The 20,516-nt window shown below is 43.3% G+C and overlaps 1 protein-coding gene across 1 annotated transcript; it reads left to right on the top strand.

The window, feature by feature from the left end:
• The first annotated feature begins 1,869 nt into the window (after nucleotides 1-1,869).
• On the top strand, nucleotides 1,870-19,329 carry LPL (lipoprotein lipase). Its single transcript, XM_018086041.2, has 10 exons — nucleotides 1,870-2,037; nucleotides 8,845-9,008; nucleotides 9,152-9,331; nucleotides 9,951-10,062; nucleotides 11,927-12,160; nucleotides 12,406-12,648; nucleotides 13,722-13,842; nucleotides 14,639-14,821; nucleotides 16,001-16,105; nucleotides 17,076-19,329. The coding sequence occupies exons 1-10, from the start codon at nucleotides 1,971-1,973 to the stop codon at nucleotides 17,119-17,121; spliced, it is 1,455 nt and encodes a 484-aa protein (XP_017941530.1). The 5' UTR covers nucleotides 1,870-1,970; the 3' UTR covers nucleotides 17,122-19,329.
• The last annotated feature ends 1,187 nt before the right edge of the window (nucleotides 19,330-20,516 follow it).

The raw sequence follows: 20,516 nt of genomic DNA, 5'->3' as shown, positions 1-20,516 counted from the left end.
TAGATTAAATTCTGAGTAGTTAATCTGCTGTCAATCTGCTACCTGCCCTTGCTATTGATGGATTTCACAATCAGTATAGGGAATTAACTGAAAGTCTAAATACAGCCTGTGGATTTGCAGCTGTTAGTGGGGGCTAGCAGTCCATGCAGGGCTAGTGAGCCAAGCATTGCCACTGGTCCTTTCTGTTTGTTTAGTCTGATTCTATATACAGTTAAAACTACTCTACTTCTTTTCCCACAGTTATATTGCAATGTAAGCTTTTTTTTCTGCAGTAGCCATGGGTGTAGCTGTGCAGATCAGGAGACTTCATGTTCTGTTTCCCTCTGATGGGGTTAGTAGCATCACTTGTGATTAAGGTGGCCTGACAGTCTCCCTTACAGCATCTTGCCTTAAAGTGTCTGTTCTTTTAGTTTGCCAAATGTTGCCATCAGGGAATGGAATTTTCTAGGAAGGATGTCTGACCCTAGATAGAGCCAGGCTGATTTCTAAGGGGGAAATTGAGCTATCGAGTTTCAACCAAATTAGATCAAGACAAATGCATTGTTTAGTCCACGCAGGGAAAAAAAGAAAGACGTGAGAAAATTCTTGCTATTGTTTTGACAAAAGGGTTTCAAACATCGGGTGTCAGAGGATATGTTTGGTACTTAGCAAGCTGCAGAACAAACCGCGTTTTTCCTGTCTCACATCACCACCATCCTCTGGTGAGGAAGGTTGATCTCCTTATTCCCAGCTTTTTCATTTCCAATCCTCTGGCTCTGACTCCCACTCTCTCTCACTGCCCCCCACCCTTTGTGTTAGCTCCCCCTCCCTGCCACCTGGTTCTCTCAGTGGAAAAGAAAGTCTCAGCATGAACAGTTTGTACCCTCATTAAGTTCTTCCAGTGCCTTTTGTGTATAAATAGATATAAATTGGCGGTGGAGGAACTTCTAGTTGTGCTTTGAGGGAGGTGTATTCTCACTTACAGATCTTACTGGCCTTTTAGTGGAATCTAAAGTTGGAAAGTGACCCAGTTGTGCTACACTTCAGCAACCTCTAATATAAACCAGATATACTTTAGTTTCCGAAGGTGCCTGGTATGAGAAAGATCAGTTACCCTCGAAGTGAATCCCATTTGCTTCACGTTCCAAAACCCAGGGAGTCCTCATTCCCTGTGTCATAAGCTTCTTTATGAAGCTGGGCCTTTGGCAACAAACTGCACAGTGCAACGAAAACTGGTATTTTGTTAAATTAATATTCTTACATAACCGATCTTTCACCCGGTGGTCACCGACTCAAGTCTCACTGCAAACCCTACTTCCGAGAGGAGGGCAGAGAGAGAATCAATTTTCTATTTCTCGGGAGCACAGATGCAACCTCCAGTGAATTAAGTTGTTCTCCAAACTCGTATCCCCTTGAGTGCTGGCAAAACAAGGTTTCGGCAAGGCCCCTCGCGGGCACGGCAGCGAAAAGGCGGCGAGCGGCTGGTTACTGGCGCAAAGGCAGGGAGATGGGAAGGGAGACCCCGGCAGAGGCACAGCACAGGGTCCCACGGGCGGGGAGGACCAGTGTCCGCATCCCGGCGGTGGGGGCAGGGCTGGCCGGGAGATGTGGGTGGGCTGCGGGGGGTCGGGCCGAGGGGGGTCGGGGCCGAGGGGTCCGTGCCGGGGTGCCGTGGTCGGCGTTGCCCCTGGGAATCGGGATCGGCTCCGGCCCCCAACCGCGCCCTCCGGCCCCGCCGCGATCGCCCAATGCCCGGGGGGCTCATTTGCATATTTGCATATTGTTGGGCACTTAAGGGGCCGGGCGGGGAGCTGTGGTGGAAGGGTTGGTCGTGCGGGGTGCTTGGGGACTGTCCCGCAGCCGGCCGTGCCCCGCCGCGCTACGCTTTGTATTTAGTTTTCATCAGTTTTTTTTTAACCAAAAGTTACTTTTAAATTTTTTTTTTATTTTTTTTTTTGTGCCGAAACTTTTGCGCCGCTGAAGGAGGCGGGATGGGGAGGAAGGTGTTCCTGGCCGTCCTCCTCTACCTCTGCCTGCGCTGGGTGCCTGCTCTGGGCGGTGAGTCCGGGGCGGGGGGTCGGGACGGAGTCCGGAGCGCGCACGGGGGCTGCCGCCCTGCCTGCTGCTTCTGGGGAAGGGGGGCTTGGGGAGGAAACGCTGCCGGCATGGCGGGAACCTTTTCTTTTGTAAAGCTCTCCCGGGGTGTTTGGGATGCTGCGGGACCCGGGTGTCGTGAGGTGGCCTCAGAAGGCGCTGGAGAGTGATACCGGGGGGTCCTACATCCTCTTGGGAGAGATGTGGAGCCTCTTCTCCGACCGAAGCTCAGGCACAGCCTACCTGGCTGATGGCACGAGCTGTCAAGGTTTGGGATGTGTCTTTTCCCCCCAAGCAAGGTGGGGGGGAAAGAAGAGTCCCTTGCTCCAGCAAGGGTTTGGCGCAGCAGTAGCATCACGGTAAAGTCCCTTAGCCCTCTCCTCTGTTCTGCATGGGACTCATCCATCCATTTCCTACGGTTCTTGGTCCTAGACAAGGCAAGGCTGAGTTTCATCAGTATCATGATAATCTATTTGAGTCGTTGTTAATGCCCGTAATGCAGCAGAATCCATCAGGGAAAAAGTGAGCAGAGAGAGTGTACTCTTGCAGTGTCTTGTAGATTCACTTAGGTTCTGCTTGCACTCTGCCTGTTGCACGTGCACTGGTGCGTGGGCACCTCCCATGCTACGGGGAGGGGAACATGTGTGAATGTTGACTGCTAGATGTTCACTGTTGCTCTCTCGGTTAATCACACCACGAGTGCAGCTTTTATGAGAAAAGAGTCTTGTTTTAGGAGACCACTACTCCTCGAACTTATGTTAGCAGTTGCCCTGTCCCGGGCTTCTTTCTTACCCTGATCTCCCACACACAGTGTCTATCCTCAAAAGACCACGGCCTTAGAAGAAAATGTGACTGTAGCTCTTAGACCTGCTGTGTGATACTAAAATGGAATGTGTAAACTGCTGTTTCTTCTACTGTGGATGCCTTTGTTATTGCTTTGTGACAAGGAAGCTGAAGGGAAGTATTCAAAAGTAAGAGGATGGGGTGCTAGGGCACAGCCAAAGAAATGTGTTCTTGCTTTCAATCCATCTTGTGTCATCAGAGACAATCAAAACAGTATCCAAGTTGTATACAGTAAAATAACTACCTTCCAAGAGCAAGCTTTCATCCCTGCAGGAGCTGACTTGCTGCAGACGTACTAATAATATTCATTATTCCTCCTTAGGAACAGGTTATATGAAAGCAGATTGTGTGTTCATCCTAAAGCTATGCAAGCCTTCAGTCCCACACTATTTCTTGCACACCACAGTAAAAAGTGCTTTGAAAACATGGAAAACACACGATGCAGCCCTTCAGAAATCAGGAATATTTAATAAACAACATAGAAAAATATATTCTAGATGAAGACAATATTGGTGTACCAGGAAAAGATAACAACATTACTAGGAATACATTCTGATTGATCCCTGTTTTTACCAACATAAATCCAGAGTCAGCATATTTGCACTGTTGTGTGATGTGAGCCTTTGCTATGGCTGTGTTTGGGGTAGACCTACCAGGACAGCTGTGTTGTGGCCTTTCCAGAAACAATGCATTTCTGAGAAGGCACAGAGGTGAGACTGTCAGGCATCAAAAGTATTGTGGAGATTAGCATGACCACTAGTACTCCTCTGTGCAGAAGTACTTGCGTGCCAGGGCTTTCTCAAGCATCCTTTCCTCCTTATTACTGCAAAGTCTGCCAGTGGTTGCATTTTAATTGTCTTGGGCTAATTCCAGATATCCCAGAGGGACTGATGGATGGCAAGAGCTCTGCTGGACTGAGTTACGAGCATCCCAGCTGCAGCTGAGTAAGGATTTGACAGGGAGTGCCTTAGAAAGGGGCACCCATGTGCACAGTGTGAGAGCAGCAGTTTGCCAGCTGCAGGACTTGAGCAGGGAGGTCCTTGCTCAGCATCTGAACTTGCGCCCAGTAGCTTTTCAGAGGGGTTGCTCTTTCCATTTGTGTCCACCTGTGAAGTGAAGCAGAACGTACTCTCAGGGTTCTGCCACTAAGGAATACATAAATAAACTTGGGGTTGTAATTTTTTTACAGCAAGGTTAAACAGTAACCTGACTTGTGAGGTAGGTTTCCTGGGATTGCAACACACCCAAGTAGTCTGCTTTCAGTTTATAGTGTAGATCAGATTAAACGGTAACAATTTCTGTGATGCAGCCCCTTTATTACAGCTGACTGTGAGTTTCCTTCAGAACTCTTAGGAATTCAGTATGACTGATTGATGGGTGATCCTAACGTTGGCTGTCAGCTGAGGGTAGAGTTAATCCAGTAAACTACAGCTGGTAAATGTTTGATGTTATATGCAGATGTTTGCTGCTGTGCATGTGGTATTTGTGTGCATGTCTCTGTGGGCTGCAGTCTAGTAACACAATTTCAAGGATCTTTGCACCTAGCTAATAGTATTTCCATTTCTGAGTACGTAATGATAGGAAGTTGCTGTTTATCAAAGATTCCCTTTTTAAAAGCGTAGCTTAGGTGTGCTCGTTCTGGCAAAGGCATTGTTATATTCTGGCAAGCTGTGTCCAAAGTGGGCAGTTTAACTTTTGATTAATATTCCAGATGTTGTTACTTCCTCAAAACTCTCATTCTCCACCCAACTGACCAGTGATAAACAGTTTTCACAACCCAAATAGTTTGCCAGGTTGCCTTGGGCTTCCTGTGAAGTAAACTTGAAACTGAATTCTCTTGATTACTGTGTCAGAATGCTCCAAGTCTAACTGAATGGAGTTCAGTTCACAAGTTGCAAGTCAAAAGTGTCAGAAAGTTTGAACAGGAAAAAAAGAACTACTGACTTTTCCCTGTTTCTAAGCTTTTTCTTTCCACACTCTTGAGTTCTATGAGATTCTCAATACCTTGGTGCTCAGAACAGCTTTTTTTTTTTTTAATACAAAAACTGAGACTGTTGAAGTGGTGGTGTAAGAAAAACATCAGAAAAACTCATGGAGCATGGTAAAATGGTGAAGTTTGGCAGTGCAGCCTGCAGGCTGTTAGAAAAGCCAACTTGCATCTGAAATTGGTCACTTAATCCTTTTCCAGTTCCCTAAGTAACTGCTTTGTAGGTCACCTTGTTAATTGTAACCACATAGCTGTAGACAGAAAATTTTCTTTTGCAAGAGGGGCTTGTGTTTTTAACTGTGTGCCTGGAAGCTTTTGCAATACAGAACACATGCTGTTGTAACTCTTCTGAACTAAGTCTGGGAAAGTGTGGTTTTTAACAAAAGGATGGGTTTGTTTTGTCTACGTGTTTTTTACTTCCAGGCCTGTTTTTCTCCAAAGCCTTGTTTAGAAGTGGACTTGCATTCTTGTCATGAAAAGCTACTTCAGTGTCTCAGGGTGGATGCATGTAAATATCTTGATATCTACTTTCTGTATCTATATTATGTAAAATGTGATGTGAATTCAGATCATAGAATCAGCCAGAGTGGAAGGACCTCTGAGATCATCAAGTCCAACCCTTGATCCACTACCACCGTGGTTTCTATTCACCTTTCAGAAACATGCTGAAAACTCCCCATTTCTGGGTTTTTCCTGCTTTAATTAACTTGAGTTAAAACATATTATTAACTAAACAGTGGTGACTCTTAGCATTGACTGTGTCTGCATTTCTTTGTGTAAAGAATCACACCTGACTGTTTGGCTGATTCAAAAAGACTATTCATTTTAAATCTATGAGGAAAAGGTCTATGGCAAGAATCTGTGTATGACAAAGTTCAGTTCTGAATCATTTTTTTCAAATAGACCCAAGATACATTATGAGATAACAAAAACAGAAGTGGGAAACACTAGTTTTCTGAAGTGATATGCTCCATAACTTCTCTGCTTCAGGTTTAAAACATGGTACATGTAGATGTTGGTCCATGTGGTGAGTGTGTGCAGGCTATATGAACCTCTGTACCACATTTCTAAAACTTAATCTGTAGCAGGTGGGAGGTGAGGTGATACTGGAGCATGTGTGCACCACAATACAAGGTGTAGACAGGTCATCTTATGCTCTGAGCCATATAGAATTTGCAAAGCCAAACTCAGGCAAATTCTAAGGATAGTTCCTCAGCACACCGTGAAGAAGTCTGTAACAAACCCCACCACACACACTTTCCTTATCCAAAGGGTATATCTTTCCTGCTGGGAACTGACCATATGTGGTCATTAGATAACATGACGCTTTTTGTGGGCATAAGACGATAACAGTAATTTCTTCTGACTTTCTGATTCCTCCTACAACATAGCTAAATGAGCAGAGTGGCCACCTGCCACTTCCCTAACTCATGGGCTGCTGCTTTGCAGCTGCTGCTTTCCTGGTGGTGACTGCATCTCAGCGATTTTATGTCCTTAAATCCCTGCCAAGGGTTTTTAGTCTGAAACACGAATATTTATGAAGCACTTCGCACATCTTCAGTGGTAGATGCCACTGTGATGCAATCTCTGTAAGTTTGATGCATTTTTCTAAGTGTGCCCTTAAGTAAAGTGCACTTCAAATTGTGAATTTCCTATAAGCTTGTTTTCTAAAGAGCTGTGATCTGAACTTAGATGCAAATTCTAGCATGTGTTTGTAATTGAAAACACACTGCAAGACAGGATATCAATGTAACTTAGATATCATCTCCCTTCTGAATTAAACTCATCTGATAATCATCCAAAATCTAAGTATGAAAGGAAGCACTATTAACTAGTGAGCAAGTGGGCTATTCTTGTTCACCTTCCTGTGCTAGATGGGAATATACATAATTGAAAGTCCTTGCACTGCATGGCTTACAGTTGAAAGCTGTTCTTTTTCCTTTCAAGGTTTTACTGATTCACTGCTGAGTGAAAAGTTGTGGTTGGTATTTAACCAATCAACCTTTGGGACTTCCCTTTTTCTGGCTAAAAAAGTAAACAATATAAGTCTAAAGTTTTGTTTTAGAAAGGTGCTTTGTACACTCAGCTGGTGGAGGAAAAAAAGAAATTTTGAAAATGCAAAAATATAGAAAAGGGGCAAACATTTGGTTAGTTTGGTAAATTTAGCTTTCAGTAGGTAGGTGAAATGTTGTGTTTAACATTATAAGAATACTTCTACTGATTGGGAGAAAGGTATTTTCCATAGACTTTATCCTTTCTTTAGGGGGAAAGAGGCAGGAAGGAGATCCTCACTGTAATTATTCTGGATTAGGTGGCCAGCCTAAAACTGAGCACTGCCTCTGTGCATTGAACAGTTCTTATTTCCCTGCATGTGCTTTGCTTTTGAGGACTATGGAATCCTGATGAACTCAGGACACATTAGGCCATTGATTACAGGTGACCAGTTTCTCTGGGGGCTTGTACATAAGCATTTGTTGCAAGGCTGTGTGCTGGTTTTAGACCTCTTGCTTTAGACCCTGATTTCTGTGACCCTCCAAGCACAGCAAGAACCTCCCAGACTTTATAGAGCTGCCTGAGGGTTGGGTGAGTTCAGGCATAAGTTCTGCCCTGATGGCTGGTAGCTCAAAGGAGATGATGAGAACCTGTTTCAGAAAAAAAATGAATTATTAGCTGTTCATCAGCTGAGTGATGCAGCAGAACTTTATGGATAAATGTAAATCTTCCAATTATCATAGAAAATCTTGCCTGCAATGCGAAAAAGGAGGAGAGTGGAAATCTGTTTTGCGTGCCTGGCATGAGGTCCTTATTTGTCCTTTTGCATTTCTTTTGGTGGCTTGGAGCCATTCATTAATGTGTCTTTAGGAGTTTGTGAAATCTTGGTGGTCACAATGCCAGGAAACACAACTCTGAGCTGGACAAAGTTGGCCTGAGTTCAGCTGCACTTGAAAAACAGGCAGTCAATATTTTCTAAGCTCAGGTTGCCAAACTGGGCCTTGGGTTTCAAAAAGCCCACAGTTAATTAGAGGGTCTGTTGGATACAGAGGTACTTAAGTATTGAATCAGACATGAAAAGAGGAGACATTTAAGTTTCTTCCCAGACAAAGGAAGTAGTGAGCACGAAGCCTAAAGTCACTTCTATGCATTGGCAGGAGCAAAAGGAATACTTACATTTTGAAGCTGAGAGCTGGAGGGAGTGATCTTTGCAGGCCATCACATACTTTGTGATGATCTTCACCTCCCTCCCCACCCTGGGATTCAACATATCTTCAGGTAGAGGAAGATATTTTCTTGCAGCTTATTTTTCTGTAGCTTATCAGATGATCTGAAAATGTACTGCCTTCAAAGTACAGGCTTCTGGTTTGCTAGTTCAGTTTCCCTGATGGGTGTCTGATCTTCCTACCTGCCGTTTGTTTGTAAAAAGTTAAAACTAACATTTTGTAAAACAGGGATGACCTTGCTCTTGTTTTTCATACACTGAAACTACTGGGTGCTATAAAGGGCCTTGTTAGGCAGCGATTGTTGATGAGGTGATGTGGAAGATGCACCACCAAAATATTTAATAGTATGGTAGGAATTTGCTGCTTTCCTGCATGACAGTCTGTGACAGGAGTGACTCTCCTGTGTGGTTTTCTGCACTCTTGTGGTAATTAACAGGTTTCCTGCTTAATGAAGTGGGGAAAATACTGCCTTCTAAAAAGGATTCATACCTCTAGCAGCTTGCCAGATTCTCACTGTTTCAGCAGGACCTTAGAAGGACAGCAATTTTCACCCTTTGATTTTCTCTTTGCATGTTGTGTGGCCACTGAGTGCTGTAGGAAGTGAAAACCTCCTGTCCCATTGACTGCTCCAGGTACCTCTCCAACACTGTACCTGTGACTTCTGAACTGTTTGTCCTACTACTCCTAAAACACTGCTGTGTTTTCTGTGGTCTTGCATAGCAGAAGCTGAAAACAATTTCGAGGGAATCGAGAGCAAGTTTTCCTTACGGACGCCTGCAGAGCCCGATGAGGATGTCTGCTACCTGGTGCCTGGGCAGGTGAACAGCCTGGCACAGTGCAACTTCAATCACACCAGCAAAACCTTTGTGGTGATCCACGGGTGGACGGTAAGACAAAGTTGGGGAAATCTCCCTTTTAACCACACTGCTGACAAACTGTGCTGAGGTGTCAATATTTCACAGATAATATTAATCTGTCTCTCCCTCTCTTTTTTTTTTTTTTAAATTAAAAAAAACTCCACAACTGACAGGTGACAGGGATGTATGAAAGTTGGGTACCAAAGCTTGTGGCTGCTCTGTACAAGAGGGAACCTGATTCAAATGTCATTGTGGTGGACTGGCTAGTTCGAGCTCAGCAGCACTACCCAGTGTCTGCTGCATACACTAAGCTGGTGGGAAAGGATGTTGCTACATTTATTGACTGGATGGAGGTAAGACATGTAGATACACCTCACTCACATTGTGCATGATATCCTAGGAGACAAAGCAGCACTTATACAGCTGTGTTAACCATCTTCTGTTGGGTAGATGGAGTTAAACTGTTGAAGACATTACTTTTGCTGGACTGGTAAAATTCCAGCTTTAATTTACTGGTTACCTCTTACTCAAAGAGGCCTTTTGCAGTGCATTCCAGAAACTTCACCTTGTGGTCTCTGGAGCCTTGTGAGAAGTAGCTATGAAGGACAGATTCCTATATACTTTACAGCACCAGCCCTTGGGAAACAGCAATCTGCCCTTCCTTTGGGAAATACTTAAGAGATCCAGAAACTGGTGGAAAGGGAGCGGCTGAAAACCTTTCATATCATACACAGTCTTGTGTTCTGTCCTTCATTCTGCAATCCTCTCTGGTTAGATTTTTGGCCTAAGTTGCTTAGCTCAAGTGATCTAGTATGGCACAAAATTATGATAAAATTATGATTACTGTATAGTATTTCTTCTATTATTCATGGCTCAAAGAGAAATCCCAGTATTAACAAAACATTTTCTTCTGTGTCTTCTGACGTTTTCACATTTGGCTTCAAATTTTAAACAAATTGTTCTCTTGAACAGGAGCAATTCAATTATCCTCTCAACAAAGTCCACTTGCTGGGGTACAGCCTAGGTGCTCACGCTGCTGGGGTTGCTGGGAGCTTGACCAAGAAGAAGGTGAACAGAATTACTGGTAAGAAAATCTGTGACTGTAGAGTGGAGAGTCCTATATCTTCCATGCTGAAACACATTTCTCTGAAAAATCGCCGGAATAACTGTTGCTTGCTGACAGCACTTTGATTCTGTGTTCAGGCTTTATTGAAACTGCAGGGCTAGTGTTTCTGTAGTAGAACTGAAAAAGGTTCAGAAAAGAACAACAAAGGTGGTGAGTGAGAAGCCTTGATTTGCTTCTTCACAAGAAATGAGTGAGTAGGCCACGATAAGAGACTAGCTGGGGGGGAATGTGGTTGGGACTGGCCAAATCCACGGCTTGGAGAGGTCACAGTATCTCTTGCAGCATGAGAACTTCAGCTGGTTGTCTTCATCCAGGCAGTCATTCCTTGCAGCTGATGGGAGCCATTCAAAAAGAACAGGGTTTAAGTCCTGCTGCAGTGGATATAGGACCTGCAGAACTCCATGTCGTGGAGTGCTGCAGGTGCAAGAAGTTTATACAGGCTCACAGGGAGACTGGACAGATAATCAGAAGAGGTCCACTGTGGGTTATTAAAAAAATGAGTCATAACAGGCTCAAAAAATATTCTAGGCTGAAAAATAATACTGTGAGAGTTCTGGGAAGGAGAACAAAGCATAGATATTCTTGCCCTGTTGCTATGTGTGCTTAGATGGCTGTTTAAGGTGATTTTTGGAGACTGAGAAGTGTGCTAGACAAGGTGGTGCATGGGCACCCTGGGTCTGGTTTACAGCCTAGCACCTGGAAGACTGATTTCAGTGACAAAGGAAGTGCCAGCATCAGCAAATGAGGCTAAGAAAATTGCTCATCTGTGGTGTCTTTGTTGCTGAGAGAACTTGAGAGCAGCATTCAAAAGGGAGTCTAGCTCCGTGGCACCCTTCACCCTTTCAGCTGAGCCTGGCTGTGATCCCAGATCCACAGGCAGGCTGAGAGGTGGGCTAGGCAGCAGTTGCATCTGGAAAGGTTGAGTCTTGAGAAGGTGGCAGATTGAAACCAGGAGGCCAAAGCACTAGTCCCTCTATCTTTCCTTTCTCTCAGCTGCAGGCTTGTTGCTTTCTCTGAGACTGTCAAATCACTGGAATACCAGTAGCCCTCTGTTATGCTTCCATAGTTGCTCCTGGTGCCCAGGATGAGCCCTTTCCCTGGGAAAACACTGTCACCTTTGAGCAAAGGGAGCAATGTTATGTGGTCCCTGAAGTCCTCACAGCAGTGGGGAGGCAGCTTAGACTGGGTGAAGCTAACCATGGTTGAACAACCCAGGTGCCTGTCCCCTTCACATCCCTTCAGCTCTGCTTGCAACCATCTCTCAAGTGGTTGTCTGAATTCAAAAGATAGTACTTGTTCACTGGCAGAATAGTTCTGGGTGTTTTTGATATCAGTGTTGCTGCAGTTTGACATTTTACCAAAATAATCCCCTTCCCCTGAGGCATGTAGACAATGAGTGAAGCTCTCATTTGTTTCCCAGTTGTTTCCTCTACCAGGGAGTTATTGGCAAGACATTTTTCCATACTTCAGATGCTTCAGCTACAAGCTGTACAATTCTTGACAAGAGGAAGACATTGAGAACACACTTATGAGTTTGTTTCTTCCATCCGCTGGAAATGCTACAGCTCTGAGGAAGTTACCTGGGCTTCCTTACATATGTCTGCATGCACTTTTATTTTTTTTTAAACAGTGACAGCATTTCAAGGTTGTGTGTGTATTTGATTCTCCTGTATACGTGAATGCTACTTAAGTAATCCCACTGTAATATCTGCAGGAAAACCAACGTCATATGCGATATTCTGGCCCAGTGTGGTAGCTGAGCTTGGCATTTGTTGTCAGTGTCTTTGACAGATAGTCTTTCTTTGTGGTTTGTTCCATAAAGGGCTGGATCCAGCTGGTCCTACCTTTGAGTATGCTGATGCCCCTACCCGCCTCTCCCCGGATGATGCTGATTTTGTGGATGTCCTACACACCTACACTCGAGGCTCTCCCGACCGCAGTATTGGGATCCAGAAGCCTGTTGGACACATTGATATTTATCCCAATGGTGGGGGTTTCCAGCCAGGTTGCAACTTCGGAGAAGCACTCCGTCTGATTGCTGAAAAAGGCTTTGGAGGTGAGTTTGCTCTGAAATGAACGGTGTAACATTCAAAGGGAGATCTTCAGTAGCTTCATAGGTTTGTTGCAAGCGAAGATCTCTGAGAGGCACAGGAATAGGGTTTTTTTTAAGTGCTTTTTAAAAGTCATCCTGTAAAGCCCAGCTCTGGCATAGTGGATCATGCCTGTTGACAGCATTGCCTAGGGATTCATATCTTTATATGTGTGTGTTATACGTATATTATACATTTCCATTCTTTCAAGATATGGACCAGCTGGTGAAATGCTCCCATGAACGATCCATTCACCTCTTCATTGACTCCCTCCTCTATGAAGAAAAGCCCAGCATGGCCTATCGCTGCAACACAAAGGAGGCCTTTGAGAAGGGTCTCTGCCTGAGCTGCCGCAAGAACCGCTGCAACAATTTGGGCTACAAGGTCAACAGAGTGAGAACAAAGAGAAACACCAAAATGTACTTGAAGACCCGTGCTCAGATGCCCTATAAAGGTAGCTCCTGCCTGCTTAATGGTGAACAAGACTGGTGCTTGTGCTCATCTGTGTGTCATGGTGGGCATGTGCTGCAGATGATGATGTTGCTGTTCCTGCTTTGGTGCCTGTGGTGAGCAGGGGTGAAGCTTTCTTCCTGCTTGCCATTGAGTGCAAGCTAAACTACAGTCTCAGAGGAAACAGTGCCATCCTACTCAAGGTGTGGGGGTGGGGATAGAGTACAAAAAGAAAGTTTCTAGGTAGCAAAATTAAGAAAACATGCTCTGGGGCCCAATCATCTTGGAACAACTGAGTCTTCCAAATTTTTCAGTATTTTTCAACCAAAGGAGTTTTTACTATTGCTGAGGAAATAATCAGCAGAGCTTAATCTGATAAATTTAAAGATATGCAACCATCTGACTTGTATCTTTTGTAGCGCACTTGCTAGAGGACTACTAGCCCTCATTAAAATATCACAGCACTTCTTGTTTCCAGTTGCCACAGTGACAGGTCTGAGAAGGACACTGCCAGAGAGAACAGGAAGGCTTTCAGCTAGGGAAGTGGCTTCTGAGTTGGATTTTACTACTTTATTTTTCCTCCCTAGCTTTGCCTATACCCCATGGTATGTTTGCTGTGTGCATTGTGTGATGGACCAGCAATCAGAGGGCACATTCCTGCAGTGTTCTGTTGGTGTTTGGTACTTAATCTGCAGTGTCACTGGGTTGATTTTTTTTTTTTTTTTTTTTACCAAGGTATGAGGAGGGTACAAGTCATTTCAAGTCAAGGATAGCAATTCTTAAGCATTCAGTTTTAAGGTTTAAGGGTGATACTGCAGACTCTGGGGTTGTTAGAGTGGCAGCTTGAATGCAGAGTTTAGTTGCAAGAACTGCAAATAGTGATTGCCTTGCATACTAATATTTACCTCCTCTCAAAAACAGTTCCCTGGATACCTACAGGGAACTAAGCTCCTCATTTTAGTGAAGTTGGCATATTCCAGCCTAGCATTTTCAGGTGTGGGGTTGGGTGGGTTTGTTGCCAGCAGTCTCTTTGGAGTTTGAGTTTTCCTAATGGCATTTTCTTTTGCATTCTTCCAGTCTTTCATTACCAAGTCAAGATCCATTTCTTTGGAAAGACTAATATGACTAAGACAAATCAGCCATTCCTGATCTCTCTCTATGGCACTCTAGATGAGAGTGAGAAAATTTCCTTCACACTGTGAGTAGCTACAGAAACAATTAAAATGTAGTGTTCAGTTTACCTAAACTTGTTAAAGCCCCAGATGAAAGTCTTTTCTAGCTCCAGCTACAGAAATCTTACAGGGTCCCAGAATCTGCTCATGTCCTTGATCAAGGAGATGCATCCACTTTTGAAGCTAATGAACTGAGCTCTACAGGAGCTCTTCTTGATAAGACATCTGAAATATGGAAATGTGAAGTCTGACCTGTGACTCAGCCTGATAAGAGTTTCTCTGGTGTTTTCTTATTTCCAATATCTTTATGCTGTGTTCCAACTGTGTTAAACCTTCTTAAAAGTCACCTGCAGCCTGGAGTTAATTGTCTGATGGGTTGAAGGCCTCGGTGCAAAAGCTGAGGGAGACATGGGATTTGCTTTCACAGCTCTGCAAACAAGCAGAAATTCGTGGGTGCATCCCTGCACGTGGGCTGGCCGGGAATGGAGCTGGAAAGCACCAAAGTCTGTTTTCTGCTCTGAGGAATCTAAACTGGTGGTGCTTGTCTGGCTCCTCTGAGAGTCACCAATACAGGAGAGGACACCCCTTGCCTGGCAGACTGTCCCAGGATTTTACCAACCTTGCTGCAGAAAGCTTTTTCCTTTTGCCTCTGCAAAAGCTTTGAGGTGTTTTGTCCTTATTCCACCCATCAGAACTGTGGAGAAGGTTACTTCCTTCTTCTCTAGAGTACAAAAAGTTGTGGTTCTTTTTCTCCTTAATTTCCTTTTATCTGTCCAGCAGTTTCAGAGTGTGCTTTTCATTTCTTTATTTTCCTCCCCACAGGCCTGAAGTCTCCTCAAACAAGACCTTCTCCTTCCTGATTTACACAGAAGTGGACATTGGGGACCTGCTTATGCTGAAGCTGCAGTGGGAGAAAGACACTTTGTTCAGCTGGACTGACTGGTGGACTCCTTTTACATTTGACATCCAGAGAGTCAGAGTCAAGTCAGGAGAAACTCAGAAAAAGTAACTTGTTTTGATTGTTACAAGCTTTGACAGTGTTTCCTGATTTCTGGTATCTCACAGGGTGGGACAAACATTTTAAGCAATCACAGGTGGGTGCAGCACTGATAATCAGGGCTCTGGTAGCATCAAACCACCACTTACGTCAGCCAGGTTCAGTTGTTTGCTTCCACTGGGATGTGCAATTTGTAGTCTTACTCACACGTGTAATTAATTTGCGTGTCACTGTCTCATCTGTCTCAGGTTAGCTGTAATATGCAGGAGAGTATCTCCATGAACCAGCATCAGTGGTTGTTTGCAGTTTCCTCCTCCATTTTCGTGCTGGGTATTTGCATAGGTTTTCTTGTAGAGAGCATGCTTGGAAAGGAGATTTTTAGAAACCCTTCCAAAAGTGTATTTGCACAAGAAATTATTGCTTTGTTAAGCTGAATTTTCTTAGGAGTTGAATGCCTGAATGGTGGAAGAAAACTTTAAAAACATGACTGTTGCAGGACATTGCTAATGCATGAATGTTAAAACATCAAAGTTTGAACAGAACTGCTTTGACATGAATCTTTTGAAATACTCATTCACTAGGCATGAGATCTGTTTGCAGAACATGGACCCAGAACAGAGTATGTGTGTCCTATGTGCAGTATAGTAAATAATAAGTTCTTTCTTTGAATAAACAAGGCAGTCACTTGATCAAAGAACAGTTATCAGAGCTGAACAAATATAGGGGTGGAGAAGGTACTGATAAATAGAAAAGCAACTGCTCAGGTTTGCTGGAATTGACAGCCTACTTCGTTTGCAAACATTTGAGGGAGTAAGGCTTTCTTCCAAGTTCGTTCACCTGACAAAAAACTTGCATAAGGACTGATCGAAATAAGATTTAAGAGAATAGACCTTCTGCTCTTTTAGCTTCAAGAAGATGTCATGCAAAAGATCATAGTGAAAGTTATGGCTACAGTTTGATGTCTAGGTATGAACTGTTTACCAATTTTTCTTGCACAGTGTTTCTTTTGTCATGGAATTCTCTTTTAAAAGTAACTTTTTCACTCACTTGTAAAGTAGTAGTGCCCCACATGACAAAGTATAAAGACTGCTTCCAAGCACCAGTCCTGTTTCTAAGGTTAAAAAGGCATGTCTGGCTCAGCCATGTGATTTTTTTATTTTTTTTTCCCCCTCCAATATTTATTCCAGAGTGGTGTTCTGTTCTCGAGATGGCACCTCACGTCTCAGTAAGGGAGAAGAGGCAGCAATATTCGTGAAGTGCTCGGAGCAGCCCGTCAACAGGAAAAGAGGAGGGTATGAATGATCCACTATTATTTTTGGATTGTTGGGAACGTGAGTGGTGATAAAACTTCCCCGTTAGTTAACTCGTGCACTAGTCTTCTCAAGGCTTCGGAAGCATCATGGCTCAGACTAACCTGAGGTTTGCTTATGGCAGCTTTAGCAACTTAAAAAGTCTTAATTTGGTTCTCTGCAAACCATCTCCTTGTGTAGTTGTTGAAAAGTACTGTCTGGAAAGAAAGTACACTGCTTCTCAGATTCACATGGTGGTCAAGTATGAGTGATTGTTGGAGAGGGTTTACAGACGAGGCACTAGCACAAAGAGGAAAGCATGCCTCTATCTACAGGTGCCCTACACTTACCCTTAACTGAGGAGCATTGAAATGTCCATACTGAGTCAGTTCAGAGCTCTTCCTCCTCACTGGCCAGCAATAGGTTTGGAGGCTGGTACAGGAGTGGAGCAGGCTCTTCTTGGCACACTGCCTTCTGCTGGCAGCTGTCAGGTGAGTGACTTCCTGAGATTTGCATCTCTGATTTGGATCAGAGATTCGGTCCGTGTTTAATAGCCCTCGGTGCACTTTAATATTTTTATCAACAGTTTTTCTGACCCAGAGTAAACTTTCAAATGTGGGGCCAGTTTTCTTTGGACTTTATCCACTAAAGTTTGAGTAGCGGTTGTATTTATTTTAGTTCTATTGCTGTGTGTGAAAGGTCTCATGGGGACACTTCTAGACTGAGATCCAGCTCTGCGTAAAAATGCACATGTGCTGGCCTTCACTCCAGGGCAACGACCTCGGGAGGCCTTGAGACCTCTGTGTGTCTGATGTGCAAAATCGAGCAGAGGCCATGAGAAGCCCAAGCACATAATTATTTTCCTGATGAGTAGCTTTTTTTTTTTTTTTTCAATCTTTATTCTCAAAAACAAGACGAAAAGGGACAAGTATCTTACATCTTCCTCATCACCTTTATATTTTTCTCCCCACAGTGCCAAGAAAGCCTCTAAAGAAAATTCTGCTGAAGAATCTGCCTAAGTGACAAGAATAAAGATTTTTCCATGCTGGGGAGGAGGAGAGTCTGTTCATCCCTGTGGACTGGATGTTCAGTACCAAATATATAGAAATATTTATCCGCTGCTGGCTTTTTGCCTGCTATTCCTAGCTATCTTAAGAGACTTCTTGTAAGACAGTCTCAGCATACAAAGTTACTAACCATAAAGATACATTATCCAAATAGTATAAAACAAAAACAAACCTGCAAAACAACTTGCCAAAGTCTTGAAGTGCTGAAAAGAAATAAGTAATTTTGCTTAATCATGGTGCCTTGTGACAGGGTTTCTTGACATCAGATCCTCTGTAGCAATTTTCTAGTATTTATTGAAAAAAAACAAAGCCCTGTACCTGTGGTGGTTGGTTTAATTTTTTTGTTTTGTTTTCAGGGTTTTTTTGTGTTTTGGGGTTGTTTTTTTTTTTGTATTCCTTTCAGGAGTCTCTTGAAACTGGACAGAATTTTTTCTGCTTTGGCTAACTGAATTTTCAGGCAGTTCAGTGGTGAGAATTCGTTGTTTTCAAATGTGTTTTTAGCAAATAAGTAGGTTTCTTACGTGGGAAAAAACCCAAACCCTTTACTCTGTGTGTTACTAGAAGGTGTGAGGGCCTGACTTAATATGGGGATGAATTTTTTAGTTTGTGGTCATGAATGTATTTTTACTGGGGGTAGATGCCAGTGCAGCTTAGCAATAGGTATGATGTGTTAAGCTTTTTACTTCTATGCAGCTTACCCTGGAATAAATAACAGTTGTAGGAGAAGGCAGCAATACACCAGTGTCCTATGCACATTGAACATTTTATCTGTGCTTTCACTTGTTGAAAACAAAACCATTTAGCCTCCAGCACTGTGAACAAGGAACTGCAGAGGAAATGAGCTACCAGAAAATGCAGGAAACAGATATATTTCCCCCACCTCCTCCACCCACCCCACTTGCTTGCATTCTGTATGCCAAAACTGGGACAGTTTCTCTGCTCTTTGACACCCAGTGTCACTCATGTGGCTGAGTCACTGGTGTGTGCAGTTTTCAGTGCAAGTGAATCCACTGGGCACGTGACAAAACGTGCTCACGCTTCCCTGTACTGGAATTGGGACTGCCAGTTTGTTTCTTGGCTCTGATGTAGTACAAGGAGCTGCTTAGCTTTCTGACATGAGATGGAATCCAGCAAGGAGCAGGAGCTGTGCCAGTCAAAGGGAGCCTGATTGTGTGCTGCACAAAAATGAGTGCTCTGAAAAAACACAGGAATTAGACATGCTGCCAGCTGACAAAAACAGGTATATTGAAGGCATTCCGCTTCCCCATTTGTAAGTAACATGTAGTTTTTCCGGTGCCCTGGAAGGTGCATTCGCCTTCTTCTAGCTTTCTAGAAGATAAAATCCTGGGGAGGTGGAAAGGCTTGAAAGTAGACACTTGAAGAAATGTGATGTGAGCTGTTGATGCTGAGTATTGTAGTCCTTTCCTGCATGTGGAAGACATCATGGAGACGGTGATTTCTCCAACATCATCCCATCTTGAAGGCAAAACAAAGATTTTGTGTGTGTTCATGTGCAAAGTTTGTTACTTTTTTCCAACTGTAGCTGCTAGTATATTTGGGGATAAAAGTCTTAAAGAGTGCAATATGTTGCAATATTAATAGCTCTGAAATCGCTCACATTTGATTTCCTAACCCTTAATCTACAACAGAGATGTGATGAGTCACTGAGGGTGGGGTTGAGTATTGAGCCACTGCATTTGAGACCTCTAAAAATAAATATAATGATTTGTTCCCTATAGATACCACATGTTATTGCAGTTGTCTTTTAAGAGTTAAAGTCATTGAAAACAAAGTATCTGAATAGCTGTGCTCTTAATACAGGATTAAATACAAACACGTTTAGGTCTTGGATAAAAACCAGTGAAGGTTCTTTCATGAGGAAACATGATTTAGCTCTGGATGTTATTTATTAGCTGTAAATAAGATATTTATGAGTGTAAAGGTAGTTTGTATATATTGCTAAAGTTGCTGACAGTCTCTACCTTAATACAGTTGTGTAGTATTAATCCTGTATATAGCTTTCAGAGATTTTTATCAACCATCCACTTACTCTGCATTATTTCCTATGTGGTTACTACGTTTTTTATTTTAAGAAAGCTCCTCAGTTTTGTATAGAATGGAAACCTATGGTTTTAATAAAATTCTCAAACTGATGCTGAAGTCACTACTTTCGTTTTGCTTAAACAATCTGCTATCTGCTGTATACCTTTTATGTGAAGGCCAGAGCCTATCCTTGGATTCTGGGGCTGAAAAGATGGGATGAGAGTCTTTTTAAAAAAAAAAAAAGAAAATGTGGGATTTCTGTGAGTCCTCTGGCCCCATTTTGTTTTGGGAAATGCAAAAAACCATCTGTTAAGACATCAAGGAATCACTATGTGAAAGCAAGTATCCCATATCACAAGAGAAGTAGCTTGTCACTTGCAAGTTGTGGTTTTCAAGTTTCAGGACCTTTTAAGAAATGTCCTTATTTTGAAATGCTAATTTCCTCTTTTTTTTTTTTTTTTTTTTTTTTTTTTTTTTTTTTTTTAAAATGCTGGAATTATGCTTCTGCTTCATGTTTTGCCAAAATACAGGTGTTCTGACCCTGTGGGTACAGGGGCCAAACACCACTCCGTAACCACAACTACTACATGAGGAAATAATTAAAAAATCACTTTCACCCATGTGTTTTGAGTGCAACTGAGCTCCAGCTTGGTTGTCCCCAGAACAGTTTGCTCTGTCATGCACAGCAAGGCTCTACCAAAGCAACAGAAGGGGTTTGCTGGAATTAGGGAGAATTGTAGTGACATGCACATTTAAGATCATATTGGGCTCCGAGTTGACTTGGGAAACTCTGCTTCCAGCACTTGGTGAAAGATGACTGCTCTTTGACAAGAGCAGAACTTAATTCCCCGTGAAAGGAGAGGGAAGATATGCCATGGAAAACGGATGGAGGGAGAGACATGAAGGGAAGAGGGGGGTAGGGAGTACCCTGAGGGAATCAGAAGAAGAGGGAAGAACCGAATCTGCAAAGTAGAATGCATGGAAATGGGATTTCTAAGGACGCTGCTCTTTTCCCTGTGTCAGTGTCCGTGTTGTGGGACTAGAAGGACTCCTACAGTTGTGCAAGACAAGGCCTGTGATCACATCTAAAACCACCGTGGTATTACTACCCTTTTAATGTCACAGCAGCCTCAATACAATAAACATGTTATTAGGTAAAGCAGAGAATAGTTTTTGTTGCATGTACAACAGTCGAGGTCTCCCCTGTGAGCCTTCAGAGCCATCCCTGGCCCCATTACTCTCCCACCTTGCTCTGCAATGCCCAGCATCAGAAAAGGTGATCCCTGCTCACCCTGCCAACTGTC

This window comes from Manacus vitellinus, unplaced genomic scaffold, assembly GCF_001715985.3.
Source record: "Manacus vitellinus isolate BGI_N305 unplaced genomic scaffold, ASM171598v3 scaffold_9_pilon, whole genome shotgun sequence".
In the NCBI taxonomy this organism is placed as follows: domain Eukaryota; kingdom Metazoa; phylum Chordata; class Aves; order Passeriformes; family Pipridae; genus Manacus; species Manacus vitellinus.
This window is presented reverse-complemented; position numbering and strand designations above follow the sequence as displayed.

Excerpts from the sequence above, each read along its gene's own strand:
- LPL (XM_018086041.2), top strand. The coding sequence starts at position 1,971 with ATGGGGAGGAAGGTGTTCCTGGCCGTCCTCCTCTACCTCTGCCTGCGC. Across the intron at positions 9,009-9,151 it reads TGGTGATCCACGGGTGGACG|GTGACAGGGATGTATGAAAG; the intron begins GTAAGACAAAGT and ends CACAACTGACAG. Across the intron at positions 16,106-17,075 it reads GTCAACAGGAAAAGAGGAGG|TGCCAAGAAAGCCTCTAAAG; the intron begins GTATGAATGATC and ends TTCTCCCCACAG.